Source organism: Toxoplasma gondii, chromosome V (genome assembly GCF_000006565.2).
Source record: "Toxoplasma gondii ME49 chromosome V, whole genome shotgun sequence".
NCBI lineage: Eukaryota > Apicomplexa > Conoidasida > Eucoccidiorida > Sarcocystidae > Toxoplasma > Toxoplasma gondii.
Window position 1 is genome coordinate 680262 of NC_031472.1, and position 24893 is coordinate 705154.

The window sequence follows — 24893 nt, forward strand, 5'->3', positions numbered from 1 at the left end:
CAAAGAGGCGCAAAAAAGATACATGACGGGAGATCTAAGGAATCAGAAACCCCAGCACGGTTGAAATACCTATATATATATATATATACATATATATATACATCAGTCGAGTCAAGACAGGATCAGCCGGCAGTTAAGTATAAACTTTGGGAAGCAAACAGACGAAAATCGCGTAAGCCTGCACGTGGAAACGCTCATATAAATGAAAATTCACACATGAAAACGGTATGCAAAAAAAAACAAATCTATTGACACATCCGTACATACCTTGTCCTATACACGCATGTACATATAAATAAATATATCTACCTCTCTATACATATATATACATATATATGTATGCATATATAGTGACGCATACGTAATAATATGTTAGTACCTAAAACATAAACATATGCATATACCCATATATATATATATATATATGCGTATAAGTTGCATGCGTATCAACGTGAAATTGCGTTTTTTGTGTTGAGAAGAGTCTTGATGAAAAGGGGTGTTGTTGTGAGAAGACACAAGCAGAACGAGGGCTGCACAGAGTTTTGGGGTTTCAGACATCGAAATCGAGAGCTCTGTATTTGCCAAAAAGAATGAGAGGATTACTTGTTGCGCGAACTGGGCATCTTCCTCCTTGCTCTCGCAAGAGTCTTCAGCCTCGCTGTTTCCTCGGTCCATCAAGGCGAGGAACTGCGAGGCAATCCAGAGAGTCCGTTGCTCGCTCTTCTGCAGGCGCGTCTCCAGTCGCCTCGCCTGAGAAGTCAAAGAACGAAACAGCGCGCGGGAGAAGTTTTGACGAAAACGAAGTAGTCTGCGTCGCGTTGTCGACCGGACATGGACAAGGAAAGCGAGGCCAACAAAGAGACTCAAAAGACATCGCGAAGAACCATCTCTGTGAAGCCTGTGTCTTTGCAAGGACGAGAACGCAACCCCGAAGCAAGCATGGCGCTCCTTGCAAAACTTCTGAAAATCAAAAAGGCGACCTCTAGAGAGAGAGAGACCGAAAAAAAGCTGCAGAGATCTTCAGCAACGACTCCTCGGGCAAGCGAAGCTTCACGCACACCCCCCGTGGCCGACATAAAAATGCATGTGCATTTCACGAGCATGCATATTTATGCATATTTATATATACACATGATAGAGAAGTCTACAGATTTTTGTCATATATTTAATGATGCATACATATATATACACATATATATACATATATATATATATATATGCGTGAGTGTGAGAGAAGAGCAGATATATATATGTCACCTGTGTAACCATTGGCAAATACATGTTATGTTTGTGGTGAAAACAGATATTTACGGAACGGTCTGATCACGACTTTTTCGTGCGTGAATAGAAACTGTATCTGCACCGCTTGCTGGCTCTCTTCGCATGCAACAAGTCAGAAGGCGTGAGACTTCAGCAACGACTCCTCGGGCAGCGAAGTTTCGCGTCTCTCCCTTGAAGGCGTCTGACCTCATCATGGAGTCCGTCGTTCTGTTGATGCGCGAATAAAAGTCGGGCTTCGAGTTCCAGTTCTCTTTGCTCGAGGCCTCGCGCGAGGTCGGCCCAGTTCGCTCGGTTCTGCAGAACGTCCAGAAGCTGCTGCGAGGTCCAAAAGAGCGTCTCTCCCGCCGTGTAGGCGGGCTGTATGTACACCGCGCCGGCGGCCTCGTGGTCGGCGAGAAGCGCCTCTGCCTGCTCAGAGGCTTCGTCCATGGTCTGCAGTGCACGGTCAAGTTGTCTCTCGAGTTCTGTCACTTCTCTACTCAGTTGTTTCTCGCGCTGCGCAGACATGCGCAGAGATTCTTCTGCGCACTCGGCCAGCAGCAGCACGAGCTGCAGCTGAGCTTCTTTTGCATGCTTGCTGTGCTCCTCGCTCGCGGCGACTGTTGACGCTTCTTCACTCGAAAAGGCAGGAAAACCTGCCGCAAAGTCTGCAGGCCCAGACGCCAAAGACAAGCTACTCCGCAGGCGCGAGAACTCGCGCTCAGCTGCTTCGGCGCGTACGATCGCAGCCTCCAGTTCTCCTCGCAGAGATCGTACCTGCAGGGACAGGAAGCGAAAAGGACGCAAGTCCACAGGTTCATTCGAGAGAAGATTTGAAGAAACGAGGAACAACCGCTGGGCTTTCCTCCGTCGGGGAAGACTCAGAAACAAGCAGAAAGAGTCACGCGATCGAAACAAAGGGGAAAGAATCAGAAACAGGAAAAGCGAACGAGTATCGTAGCTGTACAGGTGCTGCCTCCTCATCCGCGACTCTTCACGGGAGCGTCGGGGAGGCCGTGAGTCGGAAAAGCAGTGGACTGTTCGGCCCTCTCGACGCAGTCTTCTCCGTAGTCCGATGTGAGCCATCCACCCGAACGCGATGCCAGAGAAGAAATCTCACTTGTTCCGAAACGCAGGGCGAAAGAATGGTAGAAAAACAAACGAAGAAACGCTTTCCACGCCTGGTATGTATAGACACTACCCCAGCCTTCTGTAGTTTAGCCGCTGCTGCTGTATCTTATGTGCCTACGGTAGTCCTATCAGCCTCTTCTTTCAAAGAGGTTTCATCGAAAGCCTAAACTTTCTCTCTCGCAGCTCTTGCGCTTCACATAAAGTCGAATGGGTACGGTGAACACAACTGCTAAGTCAGCCAGAGTCTGTGAAACAGTTCCCCGTCCTCTGCGCAACACCGCTAGAGTCACCTCTTTCGCCCTGTTGCGGAACCTCACAGTGGAACCTCCCCGTGCTGTCCACCTGATTTACATCTCGGGGGATTTCGTTCACTGGACTCGCGCAGTCAACATTCGGTGTGCATGCAGCCTCCCAGAAAACGTTTCCAAACCATGTTCCAACATCCAAAAGCATGCATCAAGTTCCACCTGAAAGGCATGGAGTACAAATCAAACAACAGTTGGCGGCAGACGGGAGACCTGGACTATCTGTAATTGTCACGCGTCATATTGGAGAAGCCAAGAAAGACGTATTTCCTGCGACTTCGGCTCCGGGTGCGAACCAATATCCCCTCTGCTGCACGTCTTGTTGTCTCACTTGCTCCTCTTTTTTCGCGAGGCGTTCCTCGAGGTCTTGTGCATGCAGTTTCAGAGCCTGAGTGCTCCTTTCCTGTTGGCTCTCGGCCTCCGCGAGCCGCTGCAGAGCGTCGCGAGCTTGTTTGTCGCTGCGGCCCTTCTCCGCGACGAGGGCAAGGAATTCAACGCGGCTCTTCTCGGTACGCTCCAGAAGAGACATGCGTTCCGTCTCCAGACGCTCGATGCTCGCGCGCAGGCGCCGATTTTCTTCCAGGCATTCGGTGTGGTGCTCGTGGAGAGCTTTGTACTCTTCTCGTTGCTCTCGCAGGACGGCCACAAAGCGTTCGCCAGTCTCGAGCCGCTCCTGAACAACGCGCAGGAGCTTCCCGGCCTCCGCAGTTCGACGTTGAAGACAGCGAGCTTCCTCCGTCTGCGTCTGCAGCTGCTGAGACAGAGACAACCCCACACTCTCCGCTGCGCGCGCCTGCTCGCGAGCGACTTCCAGAGACGACCTGAAGAGGCAGGCGAGAAGAGGAGTGTGAGGCAGATGAAGAGAGATCAAGAAAGAAAGCGAGACGGAAGCGCAGAAAAGGAAGACACAAGGGCGAAGGAAAACCGAAGAGGAAGCGCACGAATGGCACATAAAGACGAAGAAGAACGGGAGGGAAACCGCGTGAAAAAAAATGAAGGCGAAGAAAAAAAACACAGGACGAAGAGCGAGCTGCACAGCCGAGAACGAACGAGGAAAGCGCCACGGGCAAGACAGATTCGCGAACGCCCCCTAGAAGTCACATGTATGCGTATTGCGTCCCTCTCCGCACAAGCTGTGTCTATCTCCACACATCAAAAACATCTGAGACTCGTTCGACCTTTTTCCCCTTCAATTTGCTTTTCCTAGATCTTTCGTCGCCTCTGTCTTTCTTTCCAAAAGCGCCTTTCGGTTCTGAATAGATCGCCTGGAATCTCGCAAGCCTCAACTGAGTCCCCCCGCAACTTCAACGTCTTACGCTAAGACGTGGACTTGCTGCTCCAGTTCGAGGCACCTCTGCTTCCTCTGTGCGTTCAGCCGCCTTCGCACGGCGAGCTCGCGCCGCAGGGCCAAGTTGTGGGGTCTCGAGAAGCCTCCCGAACTGCTGGACAAAAGAAGATCTTCGGGACTCTTCTCTCGAGATCTGCAGCCTTCGACACTCGGCAAATTCGAGAGCGAAGTCGCTCGCCTCGACGAGTCCGAAGCTCGAGAAACATTCGGTAAGAAAGATACTTCCAGTTTCGGCGCGTCCGGCGCGGAGAACGCCCCCGCCGCCCCCGGTCCACTGAGCGCGGGAGAAGACGAAAAAGAAGCCTTCAAAGCTCCAGTTTGAGGCGATTCAGCGACAGGGAAAGCGGAGGGAGTTCCAGACGATGCACGAAGAAGCGAGAGCTGCTGTCGCGCCTCAAGAAGCTCCCTGAGCAAACAAAGACCAGTAGATCAGGGGATGGCTTAACGAGAGAGAAAAAAGGTGGAAAAGTCCTTAAAAAGAATGAGCAATGCATCAGGCTGCAATAGACAGAGAACAGGGGAGCATGCAGCAGTCGAAGCAAAGCAAATGGACACACTTGCGGGGACGCCCGGAACGAAGAAAAAGGAAGCATGTAAAAACCTCAACAGAGAACGTGTGGAGACGAGTGGTGACCTAAAAACACAGGAGAGCGAAAGTCATGGAGCCCTGGTGACGCCGACGGAAAACGAGAGCTTCGAAAACACAGCGGGCGGCGAGAATAAGGCGTCTTTCCTTGACAACAAAGACGGCACTGTCTCTTACAAAGCGCAGCCCCTAGGCGGAAGACCTCATTCTACGCACAACGCGTTTCAATCAGAATGCGTCTGAGGCAGAAGCGCCCCGACAGAAAGAAAGACTGAAAGGGTGTGCGCGTCGCAGATCAGGAGCGACTCCGAGTTTTCTGCTTTTTGGTTCCTTCCCTCGTGCTCCTCCGTTTCTCTTCGCTCGAGATGCGTCGCAGCCACACCTTCTGGATCCCCGCGGCTTGCCATAGGGGATGCTAACACAGCGATATTTACGCCGTTCAATCCTCCAGTGCTGAGCTCAGCTCATGTCGACAACTCCTGCTTTCTTACTCTCTCAGACTTTCATTGACCGCAAGAGCAGCCTGGAGCCTCTCCGTCAACTCCCTCGTCCTCTCGTCCTCGCTGCGCGTGTCATGCCGCTTGTCGTTTGCTGTCTCTCTGTCTCCTCGAGTCACTGCTGTCTCCGAGGAAGGACGCGTTGACGGCTGCGACGGCGACACCACAGCGGGGCGGATGTCTTGCTGGAGAGCCGCAATCTTCTGGCGGAGCCTGAAGGAAAGGAAAAACAGAAAATATGAAAACTTCAAGAAACTTCGGAGGGAAGAAAGAAGTATCGAACGCCTCCTCTCTCGAAAGAGTTAAGAACTGAAACAGCTCCAGGATGTTTTCTTATCGGAATCGAAATCAAGCGACGCTTGGAGGAAAGGCTTAGCAACGAAACACACAAAGCGTTTAAAAGGCGACAGCGACGGACACAGACATCGCGACCACTGGTTACTACGCAAAAACAATCGTGAAAGAGACCGGAAAAGAGCTGCTCTCCAGCTCTTTGCAGTCGCAAGCCTTTTCGCTAAACCCCCCTCCGCTACACCTTCCTTACGTCTTTGTCTCCTCGCGAGCCCGAGCCAACTGGGCCTCATGGAAGGCCTGGAAGAAAATTTAACAACGACAAGACCACAAGCGAAATTCAAAAACGACGGCACTGATTTACGCACATGTATATTCATATATTTATATATTTATATATATAGACGTGGGTTTATATGTGCGTATGCATAATTACCTCTACAGGCATATTTTCCTACCATGTGACTAATAATGTATACATGCATACATATTCACGTCAGTTATCTACAAATATGCATACATATATATATGTATATTTTCCTGTATGCATGTTTATATGGATGTCGGATTCTGCTTTTTCACTGACCTTGGAAACAACAACGGCCTCCTCCGTCTCCTCGGCTGGAGGATCGACAAGCTGCGGGAGGGCCTTTTCCTCGGCGCGGTCTGTCACATTGCCTCTTTCTGGGTGCTGCAGAGTCTGCACCTGGTGAGTCAGAGCTGCAATTTGCGCCTGAAGACAAGCGGTAAAAATCGAAAACCTCGGCAGGCTGACTGCCGCGCGCATGCAGAGAAAACTGCGCGCAAAGCATATAGAGCTGCAACATGGCCAAAAAACGATTCGACGAGGTCAGCCCTCGCAACGGTCTGATTACGCCCATGTAGGCACCTGTGTACATATACATATATGGATAAACATATAGATGTGCAAATAGATATATGTACATACATATATACGTATGTGAACGGATATACATATATATGTATATATATATATATATAACGAGAGGTGGTGAATTGTATTATTAAGTGTTGTAAAAATGAAGTCGCTGAGGCTTTATCAAGGGATTTCTTCTTTTCGGAGGACAACGCCGACCCGAGAGCGGCTTACTTGGAGGAACTGGATTTTCACATCGCGTTCATGGACTGCTGCATCTCTTTCGGCACAGCGTCTCTCGGCGTCCTCATACTTCGCTCGGAACAGTTCTGCTTGTCGCTGGTAGAAGACGACTTGCTCAGCAGCGACATCGAAAAAGGCTCTCCCGGGTGTTTGCGCAGTCCGCGGAGCGTCCGTTTTCGGGAAGCCGCCCTCGAGCCTGTCGCCCGTCGAGACACCGGAATCCGCAGCGGAACTCGGATGTGGTGGACGCAGGGCACCTTCTTTCTCGCCCCTTTGCAAATTTCGTTCTTCTGTCCAGACGTCAGACGCGCCTGGAGTCGTCGCCAGACGCGCCTGGCGGCTCCGCAGGAGAGCCGCAAACAGGTCCTGCTGCTGCTCGCGTTGGAGAGCCCGAAGCGCGTCCTCCTCGGGTGTACAGGCAGCAACTGAAGACGCGCCAGGCGACGCCGGAAGCAGCTGAGACTGGGACTCCGATACGCTCGACGCGAGACTGGTGCCCCTCCCAGCTGTCGTGACACTCCGCGGGGCACTCGCGGTCCTCGCAGCCGCTTGGCTGCAGCGCCACTTCTGAGGAGAAACGTAAAAGCGATCCGTCACCCCGGCTCCGCTGTTCAGGTCCATTTCTTCAGCTTCGTCAGAGCGGCCACCCACCGCCTGGTCTTGCCAGACCGTCGTTTCTCGTCCTGGAAACCCCCGCGACGAGACGTCGACACTCGGAAGCGCCAGGTGCGGCAGCAGCGTTCGCTCAATCCCGCAAGTAAAATCCTGCTGAAAACTGAGGCGGCGCTTGCCATGGCCAGACACCTCCAGGCCCGAGCCAGTCTGCGGTGTACATAAACCTGGGCCCCCAGCGTCAGGGGCGTCGAGAGGAAAGGCGACGGCTTTCGCACCCGTCGCTGCGCGCGTCCGCTGAGGCGAGACCGACGCAGGTCGGTGAAGAGCCGCGGAGTGCAGCGCCGCGTCCCCCCGCGAGTCCGAAGCAACTCGGTCTTGATCTCCTGCAGAGCAGGCGACACAGCGTCTTGAGACGTTCCCAGAAAACCTGCCGGCCTTCCACGAGACCAGTGACGCTGCGGGCCTCTGCTGGGCTGACTGCGGAACGCTCCCTGACGAGAGCACCGGAGGGGTGCAAGCTGCAGAAGAATCGCATACCAGAGAGAAAAGACAAAGACGCATCAACGCATGCGTCGTAGTTTCATGTGTGTTCGGTCGAGTGCGAAACCCTGACAGGTCGCGTTCTGTCTCCACCGTAAAAACAGCAGGATGCCAAGAAACAAAGTTCCCCCAGGATTGAGGTGAAGCGAAGGTGCCGCAGAATCTAAAAACACTAGTGAAAGGTTAAGACGTGGAAACCCAAACCAGCCGGTAGGCGGGCATGCCACAGACGCACAAAGACGGGAAGTGGGGAGGAACTGATCCTGCGCAAGCTCTGCACTCGTGAAGAGAGCCCCGATAACGTCTACGGCGAATCTATAGAGGCATGCGTCTCTCTCTTCCTCTCCTCACAGCTCGCTCTTGGTAAAGCATTTCGAAGAATCGTCCCTCGGCCTTCTCCAGAAGCGGGGCGGCTCCTTCCCCTCAGTTGGCGACGTCGCTCTCGCGCGAGGGCGTATGCGGAGCTCGACCCGTAGTCGCCGGTCGACTGTTCTGCACGGTAGGCCATCCGCGCCGCATCGGGGTGTCGCTCTGGAACGCCGGAGTCTGCATCGACGGCTGCCTGGCTCCTACCAGAGAGAGCGAAATCAGACACAGAGGGATCGAAAGGACGAGAAGTCTCTGGAACAGAGAGACGGCCAGGAAGTCCGTCGGAAGGGATGGAGGAGGGCGGGGAGAAAGCAGGCGAAGAAACCGCAGTGACAGTCGCCCGCACAGGCGGTCGCACGGGATGAAACTGGGTCACCATTTTGCAGGCCTCTGGGAACGCAGACCCTTCGGCCTCCAACGCGCTTTGCTGCACATGAAGAGAGCCGACAGCCGAGCAGGCTTGGCGATTTACCTCCCGTATACAACTGAGGCTCCTTCTCTGCGGGACGATTCAGGGTCCAGCTGCAAAAATTCTCGCCTGCTCCGGAGCAGGCAACGAAGGGGACGCGGTGGCCTCTCCGTCCCAAGGAAAAAAAACTGTCCACTCTCCCGCTGGAGTCACAGACAAGAGGCGCGCAAAGGTCAGCGTTGACAAGTTTCACAAGAAGGCAGAAGCGGAGACAAAAGGTAGATGGGAAGGAAACATCGACAAGGAAGGGGGAAACAACGGTGTTCGTGTAGACTCGGAGAGTTCGAAACAAAATGTGCAAGTCGGCGAAATCCAGGCAGAGACATCTCCCCAGAGGGTCAAAGAGAGAAAGGATCGTCGCGTGAGACAATCGGTTCCACGGTCATTTTCTGGTCAGAAGCAGAGGAGGCTGCGATACGGCACAAACGAAAGAGCAAGGGAATAGACGACCAGCTATTGCTTCTGTTTGCCGTGGAGGGTAGGGCCTCCGCAAGAAAAGGAGAGGAAACGCCTTCGGTGTGGAGGAAAAAGAAGCTCAGGATAAGGGATTTTCGATGTGACATCCGCAGACCGCAACGAGGTCGCAGACACCGAAAACGCGACAGACACATGCTCCAGCGAGAAAGGTCTCTTTTCCTGAAAACAGCGTTTACACAACAGAGCAAAGGGAAAAAGATTTCTGGAGGGTGGCGGACGTGTTCATGGTCGTGGTGGTCCGATTGTCATCGACTGCGCTGAAACTTGTTAGCGCAGCACCCCCTCTGGTCGAGTGGCCATCGGTAGAAGCGTGTTTCCCTCTGTTATTTTCCCCGTAAATACACAGAGTCTTCGTTTACCGCAGCTCCACAGAAGAGGAGTTAAAGCTGTACCATGTGCGAATCTCTCAAAAGGAGACGATCCGTTTCTACCCTCCTCCGCCGCCACCCGCTAGCCCCGTCTCGCGATGGCAGCTTGTCGGAAGAAGAGGTGGGGAAGACGCCACCCCTGTTTGGCAAGACAGCGAGCGCGTTTTCCGGATTTCTTCTTCCACGCTAAATGCACTGGAGTTCTCCGTTTGCCCCAACGGTTTTCAAAGGCATAAATTCGCCTCAAACCAGGACTTTTCACACTCGGTTCATCAGCAGGACCTGTTCCTCGACAGCAGTCGAGCTGCGGTTTCCGGGTTGACGCATATACTCAAGGTAGGGAGAAGCATTTAGGGACCTGCTCTGCAGGTAGCCGTCAGAAACCGGTTGCTGAACTGAGGAGTGAAGTTCCACATTTCTTAAATATCGCAAGGTTTTGCAGGACGCGCACTTTTTTTCTGTAGAGACTTAGAGTGTCTGGCTCCACTATCGAGAATTTGAGACGCGCACACCGATCTCCAAATCCAGACAAAACCGTTGGGCAAAGTCCAGTGGTGAATGCCACTCACAGAAGAGGAACCTGAGTTGCGGACGGTGGAGCGTATAAATCGCTAGCCGAATCTGGTTGTATGGAGCGTCTTCTGTCGCGCGCCTCCAGTTTGGTGGAACCGAAACGTTCCTTTCGGACTCTTGAGACCTGCACTCCGGCCCTGTCTCACAGTGCAGGAGCTACCACCACTCTTGGCGTCAAAGAGTGTCTGCGTTTGATCTCGTGTCAGTTTGGCACATGACACATTCCTTTGTTTCCGCAGGTGTAGTGTAACTACCAGTGGTAAACGTGAGATGGGGGAACGCCTAACGTCATCCCGTCCGTGTGTCAAATGGACACCAGACTCAGTGTGGCAAAAGGTGCGCGGTTTCACGGCCCTCAAATGTTTTCTTGTAGCAGTAAGCAAAGACCGAGAAGTGCACTGCTGGTCATTGCCTGCTCACAAGGCTCCACAAAATCTGACACCGTGAGCGTCGTCGATATTCGCCTCATCGGGCGGCGGCTGAAGGTGCCACCGTGGGTAATGTACTGACCTGCATAGTCGTCTCGAGTGTCCAGACTTTCACTAGAAGCCAGAGCCGTTTGTGTTACTTCTGAGATGATCCGAACAGCAAGTTATAATTGAATTTTACTTCGGAGCCTTTGTGCAGATCCCACGATTTCTCAAACGTCACGGGTAGCCGGCGAAAAAGGCGAGGCTCGAGTTTTGTCGTAAGTCCACGTCACGACGGTGGGAAACTTTTGTACCCACGCAAAGTATCTGAGACAATATCTACTTCAAACAAGGCTTTATGCTCCTTGAGGACACCTTGGAAACCCCCTTGAAGCTCACATGCAGTGCACGCGACACGCAGCCAGTCCACGTAACGCCAAGCCCACCACTTTTCGCCCTGCATGCTGCAAAGTCAACGAACGGGAAGTGACGACATGATGTGTCCCTTAAAAACTGATCTAGATGTTCGGTTTCCACACTATAGAAACCAAACCACCCAGAATGGTTCACTGAAGAGGCTGGAGAGGGCTCCATCTACCAGTCGTTTTCCCTCGCAGCTGAAGGGTGTAAGCAACTAGATTAAAGCTCTCCCTCAAGATGGGGCTCTCTCTCGTGCACAAAAAAAACGATTTCTCCTGCAGTGTATCCCACACCTGCACCTTTCTGCGGTCCTTCTATATTTCACATTCAGCGAAAAAAACTGAAGGACGAAGTCACAAGGAAGCTCAACCACACAACTCAAGCTCGTGCCGACTGTACTTGTCGTATCGCCGTTCGTCTCATGAACGGCGTGCTTCTCAGAAAACCCTACATCTATCTCAACGCTGAAACGATGCTCTTTCATGACGGTGGCCCTACACACACAAAATGCATGTCACATCTGTTTAAACTCGATGTTGCTCACACCCGGAAGTCAACAGCGCATTTTGCTGCCTCTGTCACACTTGAGCGGCACCACTTCGAGCGTCCAATGGTAGAGGGATACAGAACCGTTCCCTGCGTGATCTTATCCATTACTGCACTCTATCCGGTTGTTCTCAAAAGCCGTCCGTTATTAAATTTGTTCACGGCCCCCTAATGACTCTGCCATCTAATACCGCGGTGCCGTTAATTTCTACAGACTTCCACATTCTGTGAAATTGAGTGTGGTACGCGCCTAACATCTGAAGCTTCAACACTGAGGTCACCTGTGCGAATGCCGTTCGCCCGACGATTATGCTCCTTAATAATACCATCTTCAGTGCCTCTCGTATCCTACGACGTTTCAATTGCACGAGCCACGCAATCGTCCTGGTGGGGACTATGATTCTTCCCCCCTTTTCTGGAGCGCAGGCTTGAGAGCTTTCGGGTCAACCACATCCCGTGTGACAGTCTATTCGCTGATGAACGGTAATCGCCGCTGTTTGAAGTCAGCGTCTCAATTCCGCTACTCAAATCGCTGTGCCGCTCTCGGTCCTCTTCCTCGTGGCTTCTGCTGGTCATGCTCTCACGACTCAGCAGACTTCCTGTACGCATCGCGGAGGTCGTTTCCTCTGGCATAGTTAGACACGACATGAGAGAGTCAGCGTGTTTCGTCCGTTCCTGATCGGCGTCGATGTTTCCGGCATCTTTATTTACTCGGTGCTTCGACATGGAAAACGCGTGTCTGAACCAGGCCCCTGCTTTGCGATTTTTCGACACCTCTAGTCCATAATCCTTCCTCTCGTTGCCTGTATCGGCCTCTCGGGAAAGAGATCGCGTTTCGTTTCTGCCGTTCCGCGAGGCGCGCGGCTCCGATTGATATTTGAATTCTCGCGTTTGCACGCTATTCGACTCCGCCACTCCGTCGACATTGGCAATTCCAGACTTTCTGTGTCGCTTGCGGAGCCTGAAGGTAAGCCACCGGGATCGACTTTGCCTCGTGGTTTGGGGGTCCCTGCCAGAGATACTGGGTTTCCCGCCTGTCTTCCCGCTTGCAGAAACAGCGCCACCCTGCGTATGGGATGCCGAACGAGGGCGTCCTGGAATTGGCCGAAGCAATATCAATTCCAGTGGTCCTGACGAATCCCTCTTCGCCGCGAGAGAGTGTAGGGAGCTGATTCCTGGTTCATCCGTGGGAGCAAACGTCTCGACCCACACTCCACTTGGCACATGTCTTGCTGCACCCCCAGCCATTCCAGTGCTGCAGTCAACCGGCGCCTCAATAGACGGTGTAAGCTGCTGACCTGGTGTGGTGGAGATGGCTTGACCTGATTGCGGCACGGAAAGAAGCGGCGTAGCGCCGACTGCATCGCACCTGCCCTGAGTTGATCGTGTTCCGGATGAACTCTTGCGACGGCTACCCCGCCGAAAATGCCAGCGGGGTGCCTGGGATTCAGCGTCTCGTGCCGCGGCACCTGCAGCAGCAGCTGCTGCGTTCCCTGCAGCAGTCACGGCCAGTTCACTCCCCAACTGTCTGGCAGCTTCCAAGGTCCGGAAGTCTTGAAACGCCTTCGCTGCTCCCGACTTATCGTCTATTCGAACACCCGAATGAGACCAGCGCCTACCCCAATTCCGCCAGTGGGCGTGTCTTCGGTCTGACGCTTCACCGACTACGTAGACTCCCGGCGCAACAACGAGCGGAGGAGGTGGGGGAGCAGCTTCCTGGCGGCTTGCCGACGCCCGCGACCCAGTTTCAGGCATGGATCGGCCTCGTTTCATTCCCCCCAATAATGAGCGGCTGTTGCCTTTCCGTGAAAGGGGCTCCGCTATCGACTGGTCCGGAGTCAGTGCAGCGAATGATGCGGTCTCAAAATCCGTTTCGGCAGTCCTAGTCTTGCCACCTCCAAACATGCGGCCGCGTCGGTCGTGACGTCCTCGGATCGTACGCGGCTGCTGTCGCCTTCCCAATACCCGATCCTCCTTCCCGTTGACCGGTGGTGTTGGCGGTGCGGCAGGGTCTATCCGAGTGCCAGCGGGCAAACGACGGCTCTCTCTAGGCAGGCCTGGGTCGTTTTCGCGTAGCTCGTCAATTGCCTCTAACATGAGAACGTTTTTATCCTCTGAGCCTGCAGACGCGCTGGAACCACTGCCTCTTGACGACTGGAGTGTGGTGGTTCGTGGTTCTCTCGTACTTTGCAAGGAAGAATCAGCGGTGGCAGACCAACAGGAGCTGAATTTGCTGACCGAGTGGTCAGTGGAGAGGCTGCTACGGTTCTCGTTTCGTGCTGAGGTCGCTGAGTCCGTTTCACTTCCGCTCGACGAAGGTTTTGGTGCCTTCGAACTCCTGTCGATGCCCAAGAGTTCCGACGTTGCCTGTCGTATGCAACCGCCCAGCTTCGAAGCAGCCTCAACCACAAACGCACCAGCACCTGCAAGAGCAGAAGAGCCGCCCTCGCTATCTTTGTTGAGAGCTAACTGGCGCTTCATTGCAAGTTCTGCAGCCTCGACCTCCCCTCCCGCATTTGCCTCCTCCTCCAGGCTTCGCATGCACGCGACCTGCAAGGCTTCCTCCAGCTCTTGTAATTGAAGTCTTTCAACCGAGTCAACTAGAACTGTCCGCATTTGTCGAAGATCTTCGAGAACGCTGACGACCTCCGGATGCCGATGAAAGGAAGACATAACAAGCGGCTTGTCGGAAGTATAGTACACGCTCGCGAGAGCGCGAGCCAGCTCAATCGACTCGCACATGGCCCGGACATTCGTCAACACGCTTCCCTCTCCCGGTCCACTGCGTCCTGTTCCCTGCACCAACGGCAGGGCGGATCCTTGTGCAACCGCTACCGACGCAGGCAACGCACTGGGGTTTGTGAGGGAGAGAAGTGTCGCAGCGCCAATCGAAATGTCCCTTTGGAGGGTCGGAGGCTCAACAGACTCCGGTGGAGGCGGCCGACGCTCCCACGACCACACGTAGTCTGTCTGAGGAGCCGAATCTTGCCTCGGTGGGTGTGCACGGGACGACACAACGTCTACCTCTGTCTCAGGTTTTGCCACGACCGGCGTCACGACCTGCACAGGCGATACACCGCTGGCGGGCACAGAAATGTCATAGCCAAACGGCACTACAGCCGCGGAGGCTTCAGAGTCCCTTGTAACCAAGTATCCATCCATGTGGACACACCGGGGTGAGAGAGAGCGCGAGGATAAGAGGCAGCTCGCTCGCGATCCCCACGACTGTGACCGCTTGTCTCGAAAAGTATTCACGTCCTCGCTGTCCCGAGACGGCTGCCTTCGCGGTGTGTCACTGCAGGACCTCTGTGAGCTAAAGATCAAGTCCTTCCCTGATGCTCTGCATCCGTCAAATGAGCTGCGCGGTCGTGACAATTTGCGACGGACAGAGCTGCATTTATCAACGGCGGCTTCATCAAAAATATCAATAACTTGGCCTTCACCTGATCTACACAGTCCAGCAGACTTCCCTGGAAGTGTAGTTCCACACCAACCAGATGCCCGACAATATCTCGTATTTCCTGCAGAGCGCCCCCTCTGGTGTTCCGGAAGAGTGTCGTGGACACCCGCAAGCACAATGAACTGGTGGTTGGCGCCGTCTCTGCTGCCAACATTCACGGGAATGCAGCACGGCGAATCATGGGGTGAAGCACAAAGGTCTGATCCAGCATGCAGAGATGACCTAGCAAATCCAAGTGAAATCCTTTGTGCCGGTCTGGTGTAATAACGCAGGCGCTGTCCCTGGTCAGCGGAAACGTAACGCCGCAATACACTATTTTGTAGTGTGAGCTGTGTGTGCTGGGCAGTCGCCGTCATACCGGCGGGGCATCAGAACACGCTGTCAGTTGGCAGAAGAAGCGAAACGAAAAAAAAAACCAAATTCGACAAACCGGCATCAGCTTCCAAGAAGAACGTTAGCATGCTCGGCGGTTTCACCGCACGATGAGAAACTGCCAATGCACACTCAGGCCAGTCCGCCCGGTAAGTTCTGGTCAAATTCATACAGGAACGCCCGTCTGCGCTGTCGGACGCACCAAAAGGTGAAACGGCCGTTGTGAGGATCCCCCTGAACGCGGGTCACGGTTCCTAAAGTCAGTAAGTTAATATCGCTGTTGCCTTGTCCGACGAGCTAGCGTCGCGGCGACCTACGGGCCTTCAGCCACACGAATGAGCATGCGTTTGGTAGTCGCTGAGGGTCTGAATTGGAGCTCTGAACAACAGAGGCTGAGCCTCGGAATGGAAAAACTGAAAAGCTCTCAGCGAGGAACACTGCGTAAACACGCAGGCAGCAACTGCAGCAAACGGTACAGAAGCCGTGACGGCAGCAAACGGAAAATGAAGGTCCAGCATCGTCGATGGACGCGAAAATGTTAAATCCACTAACAGTGACACGAGTACTTTTCCAGCACTTTCTGCCGATGTCACGCATCCATTCCTGGGGGGGAGTGACGATAGATACTTTTGAAAGGCTGGCTCTTCCTATGAACGAATGGTGTTACTCGCAGTTGTCACGAATCGGGGCTTGACTGGCATCCAGTGGCTCATTCGACCTAGCAATGAAGCCTGAATTTGTTGGCACGCAGCGTATCGACAAAAAAACCCGTTCGGTGACTGAATCGGTCGCTCACATGCCACAAGGAAACTGAGATGCTGTCTGCGACTGAGGATCAAGACGCTCGACGAGCTACGGAAGCTGCACGAAATAACGCCAATGCGTCTCTTCAATTGAACCGCTTGCTGGAAACGTTCCAAAAGTAGACACCTCACATGTCGTCAAAAAAATACTCGCCAAGGCAAACTAGAGTGGTCAGATACGTTTATCTCATGTTGCTCGCGTGTCGCTTTGTACTTGGATCGACTACGCAGTCAGGCAAGGGTGTCGTCGTGCAGTGGATGGAGCTGGGAGGGTCCGTACAGTTTCACATTCGGTCATTCGGTGTGGTGGCACGAGTTGGCAGCGCTAGCGGCCAACAGGAGATGCGTCGCGCCGAGCAGGACTCTACCGGCGTTCAAACTGAGAGGTTCCACTGTTGTGGTGCATTCCCACAGTTCAGCAACACCCAGCTGAAGCTTTTCAGCTCCTGGTGGACGGTCTTGCCGGTAACTTTTCAAGTGGTTCCTACCGGAGTCCTTACTGGAGAGCCCAAGGGAGTGCCTTTTGTAACGTGGAGCCCCCCCCTTCTCCTCGGTGGAAGGCCCGAACCGTCACCAGTTCTGCGCAAGCGCTCGGTATCGCATTGGCATGCCTGGGAGTCACAGCTGTCCAGTCGACAAGGGTCGACAGAGGGCGTGAAGTGGGGCACAATGCATGGCATTCAAGATATCGTTTTTGCTGTAGTTGTCAGTTGAGGAGGGCACGTGCATGTCTGCTGCAGTAGGCCAGAACGAATACTCTTCATACGCGAGAATTGCTCATGCAAATAAAATGATTGCAGCCAGCGCAACAGTGCCGAGCTGGTACAAGAAGCGTCATAGTTTGCTAAGGGAACAACACTGCAGTGCTCTCAGGTGCGCAGACTCCTCTATTGAAGAGACGCTCTCTTAGCGAGCTGTTCATAGTTAGTTTCGTATGGCAATTGTTACTTTTGGGAAACGATAGTTTTTGCCGAAGGCACTCCCCAGCGGCATCGGGGCAGGGCCAGTTGCGACGAGAATACACCAGAGCGCCGACAACTTAGGCTTGCTGCACAACAGTCATATTGGCACGACCTCTGATTCGATACGAGCTACTGCTTTCCGCAGCTAGGCAGCTGTAGTGAATTAGAAACTTGCAGAAGTGCTCACGCGCGTAGTTCAGGTAGTCGGTTAGTGGCCAAGGGAGGTAGTCGGACATCCGAGAAATGTCACGGGGTAGCCGCCTGATTGAAGAAATGTGGACAACGGGCAGAAACTCGCAATACAACAAGCCTTACTACACGGTATGGGTAGCGTAGGAGCAAAAGGGGGGGTGATACAACAAGTATCGTGGCACAGAGAGCGGAACATCCGTAGAACAACACACGGAACCACCTGTATATCAACAGCAATTATGAAATCCTTGGCGGAATACGGTATCACGCATCTTACTTCGGCAGGTCCTCTATTTCTTTATTATAGTAGCAGACCAAAGCTACGCCAGCCAGGAACCCTCCTAGATGGCCAAAGGTATCCACTGCAAAAATTTAGTGCAGCAAAACTTCGCTCAACAGAAGTACTGAACCTTCTACCTGTTCGCCCAAACGACAAAAAGTATATCAACACAGCGAGAATGCAAATGTCCATAGAATAGATTCGTTTCAGTTCTTCGGAAAGCTTGCACCAGACCACGCTGACCTCTGCCGCCATGCCACCAATGATACCTGTGGCATGTCCTGTGATGGAAACGCCATTCTTTTTCAGCGGAAACAAGTCTTACCGAAGCCTGCAGTGCTAGCACCCACCGACTGTCAAGCAACACACGAAATCAGCTTCATCCGGATCGTGTACGTTACTTTAACTGACCAGCTTACTAAGGCCCACGGTTGCATCAACATAGACAGCAGGTTTCCGACAATAGCTGTTGGCAAGGAAGTGTGCACATCACTAATTCCACGCTCTTTTCGGAAACTCACCGGAAAGAAAGTAGGTCACCAGGAACTTTTTTGTCCCGTATCGTTCCTCCAGACGAAGGCTGATATGCTGTAGAGAGTAGAGATTAGATACCTATTGCCATCCACCAAATCGAAGGACCCACCAAGATAAATACCAAGTTAAGCACTAAGTGCAAAATTGTGGCATGTAGGAACAGAGGGGTAACAACTCTCCAGAGCTGAAAATTGCTGATGGCGGCATCGATTACCATGATCCGTTAGGCAGTGGCGAAGAGTGTACAAACCTGAAAGCAGGTGCGTAAGCGGCACCCAGGAGCATGAGCGTCCGTTCGTTCGGCTGAACCGGTCTCATTTCTATGTAAGTGTCATACGCGCACTGCCTGTGTACAACCTGACCTCGTAGCTCCTCGATAGCACGCATGATATAATATACATGATGATCTGTGCAACTGTAATCCATACAATGGACCTACAAACATGGGCTGCAGTAGAGGAATTCAGTACCGAAGGTAAAAGACTGACTTGTCCCATGAAATTCCAGGGAATACTGCGACCACCGGCATATGACCACCAGCAAATACGAGATGGCAGCTGCACTTCACTCACCTGTGTCTTTCCAGCTTCTGAGGGTTCTGTCACCGCTGTTCAGGAGGCTTTGAGTCTCCACATCTGATCCATCAGACGAAGCCATTGAGACTGAAACTGTGGTTCCGCGTTATCTAATCCAGTTAGCACTCCAGCAGCTCCAGTCTGCGTGATCAGTAGTGGCTCACGTCAACTCTTCTGGAATGACTCTATTGGCGATGCACGTACACGGCGTGCTACGTGCAGCAATGTAGCCACCTAGGGGCATAGGTTGTTGAGAACTGCGATGTACAGACAGCAGCTCGCCAGACGTTCGCTTTTCCTCGAAATCGCATCTACCACCCCGCTGGAGCTTACAGTTTTCGTGGTTGTGCATTCCTCACTAATTTTTTAAAGAGGAGACACTCCGGTCGGTCTCCTGAACAACACTGCAAAGCACAGAGAAAGAAAGGGACTGAGGGCCTCGATGGTGTTCAGAGCCGTGTTGCGGATGTGGAGACGCAGTTTTTTCGTCTGCCGTGCGCTGGCAGCGGCCGCATGCAGCATGCGCATAAGACGCCCGTTACAGAAATCGATACTACCAAGCAATGTGCTCGGGCCTCACATTAATGCAAGTTCTTTTCCTCCGCAGTGTTCGTTGGGTAACTCACTTTAAAAATACCTGCTCCTGTGCGTGACGGGCACTGTCCACTTCATGTGGAAAAATAGCAGCTGCCACTTGAACTACTGTCGTTGTGTTGGCATGTTGGCAGCCGGCACACCAGTTGCATTGCCCAAATATCTTCTTTTCACGGGACACGTGGTGTGAAAGCTCTAAATGTTTGCCTTCAAAGGGCCCGTATGACAAGCGGTGCGGTGCAGCAATGTCTTTCCTCGTGAGGGGTTTGATTTCACCTGGCCCTCTCGGACTCCATCAAACCCGCGAAAGACTCACGAAGATTGCTATCGGCGTGACCAGCCTTTCTTTTCCAAAAACTGTTTCGGAGGTCCTACCGTTCCGGTCTCAATCTAGTCTGTCTACAGTTGGGGCACCACAGATCCGGTGGTGGCAGCCACCCTTCGATGAACGGACTGCGGGAGTGTGTGTACAGAACAAAGCGCCATCAGCAGCGTGGGAGCCTACGGCAACGATCTGCATTCAGAGGCGCACACTTTACTGGCCACCTACGCGGAAGGACAGGTCAAAAAGGATACGGGTAGGATCCGCCAAAACTGTCGCTCTTTTAGAGTCCACCACGTCATCTTTCCCTGTTGGCGGTCGATACTTATTTAGGGGTGAGCGCATCACCGCCGCTATAACTGTTCTTCAAGTTTTCAAAGCCTGTACATTCCGGTAGAGAGGGAGGGAACTCCGTGTAGCTTGCTGCTACCTCATTTGTAATTGCGTGAACGATGCCCCTGTAGCCCTGTGGAGACTGCATACATGGAAAGAAACGTCCAACAAATTCTTTCTTTCCGTCATTCTCTCCTTCACCCTGACGTTACTCCCTTGTCCAGCGGGATCTGGTATCCTTTATTTGTCGGCGAAGGCCCTCAGTTGTGCGGCTAAGAAGAAAACGGTAAACTGTCTCGTCCGCTTACACACAACCGAGACGCTTCAAACATGGCCAGTGCTTGTGCGGTGTGTGGCCGGATTACGCGTAGCTTCCTTCGGGCAAAAAATGCTTCGTTTTCAATGCCAAGAGGGACCAAGATGGAGAACTGGAACCGGTCCTATGTTTCGTCGACAGGTATGTCTCCAAAACTCAGCCTTCCCGTCGGTGACACCTGCTCTGCCGTAGTTTCCAATGAATGCTGCCTCATTTCCTGGTTTTCCCGTAGATGCTTGCCCTGGTTGTTATCGCGTGTCTGTGTCTTTTGAAACACGGGTGCTGATGCTTCTCTGTGCTGTGTGGTCCTGCAGCCAAGACAACCTTCTAATGTGGTTCAACGAAGAAGAACTATTGGAATTCGAGAAACTGGTAAGTACGCCAGTGTAGCGCAGTTTGGATCATGTAGACTGCCACCACTTCTGCTTTGAATGACACTTGCATGCGCATGGTTATTCTGCTTGCAGATGCCTCGGCTGGAAAGCTACTACGAACTTTGGGAAGAGAAGGCGTCACGCACTCGAATGAAGGAAGCCATCGTAGCTGAGGCAGAAAGCGACTTTCCGCACATCGGATTGGACGGCTGAATACAGTTGCCCTTTGGACGGTTTACTGGAATGTGGAAACTTGGTTTCCGGCCGACTGCAATGTTAGACTGCGATGATTCACTTAAGGTTCTGTCCATGGTAGAACACTTGCTGATCACTGACTTCGATGCGTACTCACATGCCGTTGTTCTTGCTGGAAATCCGTCTGCCTCCCGTCTCAAGAGACGGTTTTTTGCCGCAGTGTCAACCCGTTGGCAGCCACAGAGCAGAAGTCTCAGCGATCGAAGAAAAGGTGAAAAGGTACCATAACGTTGCGCATCGCCCCGACCCTATGTCGTGTCGAATGTGGGAGCTCCCATAAGACTCTCTTTCGCGCAAATGACTCAACAGTGCCATGTGGGGTCCACGCATTGAATGCCAGACTTTAGGTTTATCATTCGAAAAGGAAGCCTTTCCCCTTCGCAGGGACGACGTTCCAGCACAGTTGCGTCGAAATTCGGCAACATGCTGTGTGACAGTTCAACGTGGCTGGCCACGCGGCGAAAAACATGATTTACTCCTCGTCGTCTTCAAGAGGATCGCCATTTTCGTCGCATTGACGCACGTCTTCCACCTGAGTCAAGTGACACAGCGCATTTGCAGATGGAAGAGTCACCCACTGAGTTGAGTGGTACTCATCTGGGGAAGCCACAGTAATTGCGACCACTCCTTCTAGCTCACTGCGATCCACCCGTAAAATCGTCCTCACCTCCGGAATGTAATATTGCAGCATTTGTTTCATTCCTCTCTTGACGGTGATAAGAGAACTTGGACAGCCCTCGCAGCTTCCTTTCAAGTGCACCCAGACAATACCAGTCTCTTCATCGAACCGCATCATCTCGAGATCACCTCCATCAGCCTGCAGCATCGGTCGTGCTCGCATGTGCAACAGCTCTCTAATCGCTTCAGACAAATCCTCCTCTTCCTCTGATTTGGCATTCTTTTTTTCCGGGACCTCTGGCCGGCCCTCTGCGGCGCCAGAGACGTCCTCTGAAGATACAGCGCGCTGGACAGCAGGTATCCCCGACGTTAGGTGGCTGCATGCAGGGACACGGGAGACACACGAGATGAGCTGCATTCACCACAAGTAAGCACAGAAAGAAGGAAGAAGCCGCCCCTTAGTGTTCCCGAGGATGGGAGAAGACGCTGCTTCTCCTGGACAGGTTGCCGTTACTGGCACTCGGATGAGACGCTGTATTCGAATGAAACGACACTCTGCCTACTTCAACCCTGTGCGTCCAACTTCCTCATATCCGACCCGGCATGAATCTTTTCCATAGGGGCTTCTGACAGGTGGAAGTTTAACACCACTTACTCCTGAATGCACCGCTTTACCGGCTCTTCCAAGTCCTTCCAGTCTGTATCTCTCGCCTTCACCACCGTCACATAGCCTCCAGCGATTAGCACAGAAGACGTCCCATCTATCTGGAAAGTGCAGAACAACAGAGACAATGTATGTGCTTGGGTGCACCGAAACGTCCCAGTTCCTTTCTCGGGCATGTACAACCTCTTTTGCAGTTTCCTCTGTCATCAGAGAACGCCTGAAAACGCGTAATCTTGAAACGGGAAACGCTGCGCGGTTCCGTGTGCTTAGAAAAAAACATCCGCACAATTCAGGGTCTAGATCAGTCGCACTCCGACGGTCTCTACGTGTCACTCTTCCATATGCGATTTCGCTCTGGTGTACGTGCACTTTACAGAAGCTGTGCGGACATCTCCGCGAGCAACGTGAAAATATCAAAGGGAGTGGATCGCCGTCGAGTGTGTTCACCTCGCTACAGCATCCAGGATTCAGCATTTCTCCCCAAACAGCATATCTTTGCACCATTCCTCTCATAAGCGCCGAGGAGGCGCCCCCGAATCAAACTGAAAGAACAGTTCCAGAATTGTAGAGCAACCCAATTGTCCGACTCACCTTGAATAGACAGTCAGCTAGGGGAGAGTCTCCGTCTGCATGCACAAATAAAACAACCTTGACCCTGCTCCTCTGAGTTGCGGCATTGATTGCCCTAGTCAATCACGTTGCTGTCTGGCAAACAACTGGTTCACTTGGCGGTGTCTCTGCAGCTGGCGTACGAAACAGTGAAGCGGATGCCAATCTCTTTCGACTGCGTCTCACGTCGTCTTTGCTGTCGTGTGTAGCTCCTCGAGGAACCGGAGGACGGCTCTGAAATCAGGCTGGGACCGTTTACAACCACAAATTTCCGTGCCTGTGGGTTGGGAGTGAGCTCCACAGAGAGAGTGATCTGACTAGTGGGTGCTGCGCTATCACCGCGAGGAGCGTCAGCTTCTAGACAGCCGCCAGCACGGGCGGAAGTTCCGAGCGCGCGAGTGTGATTCTTCTTTGCCTGAACCAGTGTGATGTTCTCGAGACCAGACCGATGCTCAGAGAGACCAAGCGCTCCGCAGTTTCGCCGGAGCGAAAATGGCTGCGACACGGCTGCCACGGGACGCGCAAGAAAAGTAGACGCTCGAGAGAACGCCTCTGTCGACACGAGAAAGTGAAAAGGATTCTTCAACACCCGACACCACCCCAGAGGGGATAAATGCGTAGAGTAAGCCATGAGACTCACAGCATTACTTACACAGGGTGCTCTCGCGGAGTACGGCACAGATGGATACCCCCAAAATCGGTTGCGGGAAAAGACACAGTCACCTGAAAATGGAACACAGCTTCTGTTGCGGCGGCGGAGAAATGGGAGACGCGTTTTCGGCTCTTAAGCAGCTTCTCGAGTCAAAAGGCTGGAAAAGTCGAGCATGAAACACGGCACACTGCTGTTCTACCGCGTAAGATCGGTTTGTGACTCTCGCTAGATGCAAGTTGAAAAGATGCGCTGTCCGCCAAGACCCGAAACGCATGCATTTCCAGCCCCAGGAATGCCTGGCGATCTCTGAGTCACGAGCTATACGAGTTTTTGCTCCCGCCCCATCGATAAGTAGCCACTGGTTTCGAACTTCTTCAAGCGAAAAGGCACCGTGTCACGTGAGAAAAAACGGACGTGTTGACATGCCAGAAAGGAAGAGACTGACTCTCACTTCCGGTGGATGCCAAGCACACACGCGTGTGGAGCGTCAGGCGCACGACAAACAAGAACAGGCGACCCCGAGCAATCAAACGCCCGTTCTGTCAATTTCCACTTGACTGAGAAAGAGATGACACTCCTAGCTTTGAGGCAGAATGGCGTCCTCATGCATCGATCAGTCATATGCTAGGAGGTCAAACAGTGCAGTGAAAGACTCCAGTGACAGTGGCACACCTGACGGTATCGAACCTTTCTTGTTCCCCATAGTGGCATGCCTGGGTTGTTTGACTACCGTGGCGTGCGGGCAAAAAGATGGAGACTTTATTAGTCCTGCTGAGTACGCTCAAGGATGCACGGAATCTCCGTACGAGACTACCTTGCTGTTAGCCAACGCCGAGGCAAGAGTTAGAAAATGCACATCGTCCCCTAAACTTCAAAAACAAACTGACACTCCGTACTCTCCCTCGGGATGCAGGGCAGAGCCGATGGATGCAACGCATGTGGCGAGGATGGTAAACGCAGCGACAGAAGGTGAAGGTTCCCAACTGCCATCTGCAGGGAAGGACGGAAACAGCAGACTGCACAGGAACGCTCAGGCATCGCCGCCTTCCACTGGGGTGCAGAATGCCGTACTCCAGGATGGCAAGGAAGTGAGCTCATATGCTACCTCTTTCCGCGGCGAAAGTAGCAAGTCGATGCAAAGCGTGCACACACCTCACGACGGCCGTACTGTGGCGTACCGTGTCATCATACACCCTTCCGTCTTAGGTATGCTAAGAAAAGGGCTTTGTCAAATTTTTCCCAAGACGCAAATGCTGACTTGCCGCAGGAAACTCTATTGAACCGAATGTAGAGTTCAAATGAGTTCGGCTTTATTTCCTTCTGGAAACCGTCGGCCTCACAAAAGGCTCTTAAGCGAACCATGTGTGGCCTCCATCAAATTTTGCCACACATCCGCTCAAGAGCGGGGAAAAGTGCCCTTGTGAAACTCTGTGTTAACAGAGAACCAACTGGATTCTGCTTTCGCTTGGGAGAGCGCCGGTATCGGTAGTTATTTCTCAGTCTCGTTTTTCTTGATCTAATGAAAAGGTGGAAAGCCCCGAATGTACAAGATCAGAATACAAAATGCAGCTCCAACTCTAGTTTCCGATATGTTTACCAAAGAGCTGCGCTTGTCGACTCAGACGAGTTTTCCTGTAGTGGGTTTCTCTGTTA

At 52.8% G+C, this 24893-nt stretch overlaps 5 protein-coding genes across 5 annotated transcripts in view; 1 reads left to right on the plus strand and 4 right to left on the minus strand.

Moving 5' to 3' along the window:
* Positions 1-8441, minus strand: part of TGME49_212880 (surface antigen repeat-containing protein) — a gene marked incomplete at its 5' end in the record, with an annotated part of 28971 nt that extends 20530 nt beyond the window's left edge. Inside the window, 9 exons of the mRNA XM_018779578.1 lie at positions 604-750; positions 1468-2037; positions 3028-3517; positions 4013-4450; positions 5122-5340; positions 5672-5718; positions 6005-6151; positions 6530-7671; positions 8045-8441. Of these exons, the coding sequence (XP_018637862.1) occupies positions 604-750; positions 1468-2037; positions 3028-3517; positions 4013-4450; positions 5122-5340; positions 5672-5718; positions 6005-6151; positions 6530-7671; positions 8045-8441 (3597 nt within the window). The remainder of the gene's footprint in view (positions 1-603; positions 751-1467; positions 2038-3027; positions 3518-4012; positions 4451-5121; positions 5341-5671; positions 5719-6004; positions 6152-6529; positions 7672-8044) is intronic.
* A 2116-nt stretch (positions 8442-10557) lies between these two features.
* TGME49_212900 (hypothetical protein) lies at positions 10558-16244 on the minus strand. The gene is made up of 2 exons (XM_018779579.1): positions 11607-16244; positions 10558-11273 (listed from the first exon to the last, which is right to left on the minus strand). Exon 1 carries the CDS (start codon positions 15139-15141, stop codon positions 11674-11676), a length of 3468 nt encoding a protein of 1155 aa, XP_018637863.1. The 5' UTR covers positions 15142-16244; the 3' UTR covers positions 10558-11273; positions 11607-11673.
* An 852-nt stretch (positions 16245-17096) lies between these two features.
* Positions 17097-18693, minus strand: ROM3 (rhomboid protease ROM3). The gene is made up of 12 exons (XM_002370999.2): positions 18501-18693; positions 18417-18441; positions 18291-18363; positions 18179-18231; positions 18038-18122; positions 17916-17982; positions 17814-17860; positions 17720-17747; positions 17532-17663; positions 17392-17476; positions 17238-17334; positions 17097-17183 (listed from the first exon to the last, which is right to left on the minus strand). The coding sequence occupies exons 1-12, from the start codon at positions 18583-18585 to the stop codon at positions 17169-17171; spliced, it is 792 nt and encodes a 263-aa protein (XP_002371040.1). The 5' UTR covers positions 18586-18693; the 3' UTR covers positions 17097-17168.
* Positions 18694-19041: 348 nt separating this feature from the next.
* Positions 19042-21185, plus strand: TGME49_212920 (hypothetical protein). Its single transcript, XM_002371000.1, has 4 exons — positions 19042-19675; positions 20124-20209; positions 20383-20440; positions 20536-21185. The coding sequence occupies exons 1-4, from the start codon at positions 19343-19345 to the stop codon at positions 20653-20655; spliced, it is 597 nt and encodes a 198-aa protein (XP_002371041.1). The 5' UTR covers positions 19042-19342; the 3' UTR covers positions 20656-21185.
* On the minus strand, positions 20692-23488 carry TGME49_212930 (NifU family domain-containing protein). The gene is made up of 4 exons (XM_018779580.1): positions 22775-23488; positions 22571-22605; positions 21971-22080; positions 20692-21692 (listed from the first exon to the last, which is right to left on the minus strand). Exons 1-4 carry the CDS (start codon positions 23217-23219, stop codon positions 21170-21172), a joined length of 1113 nt encoding a protein of 370 aa, XP_018637864.1. The 5' UTR covers positions 23220-23488; the 3' UTR covers positions 20692-21169.
* Positions 23489-24893: the final 1405 nt, after the last annotated feature.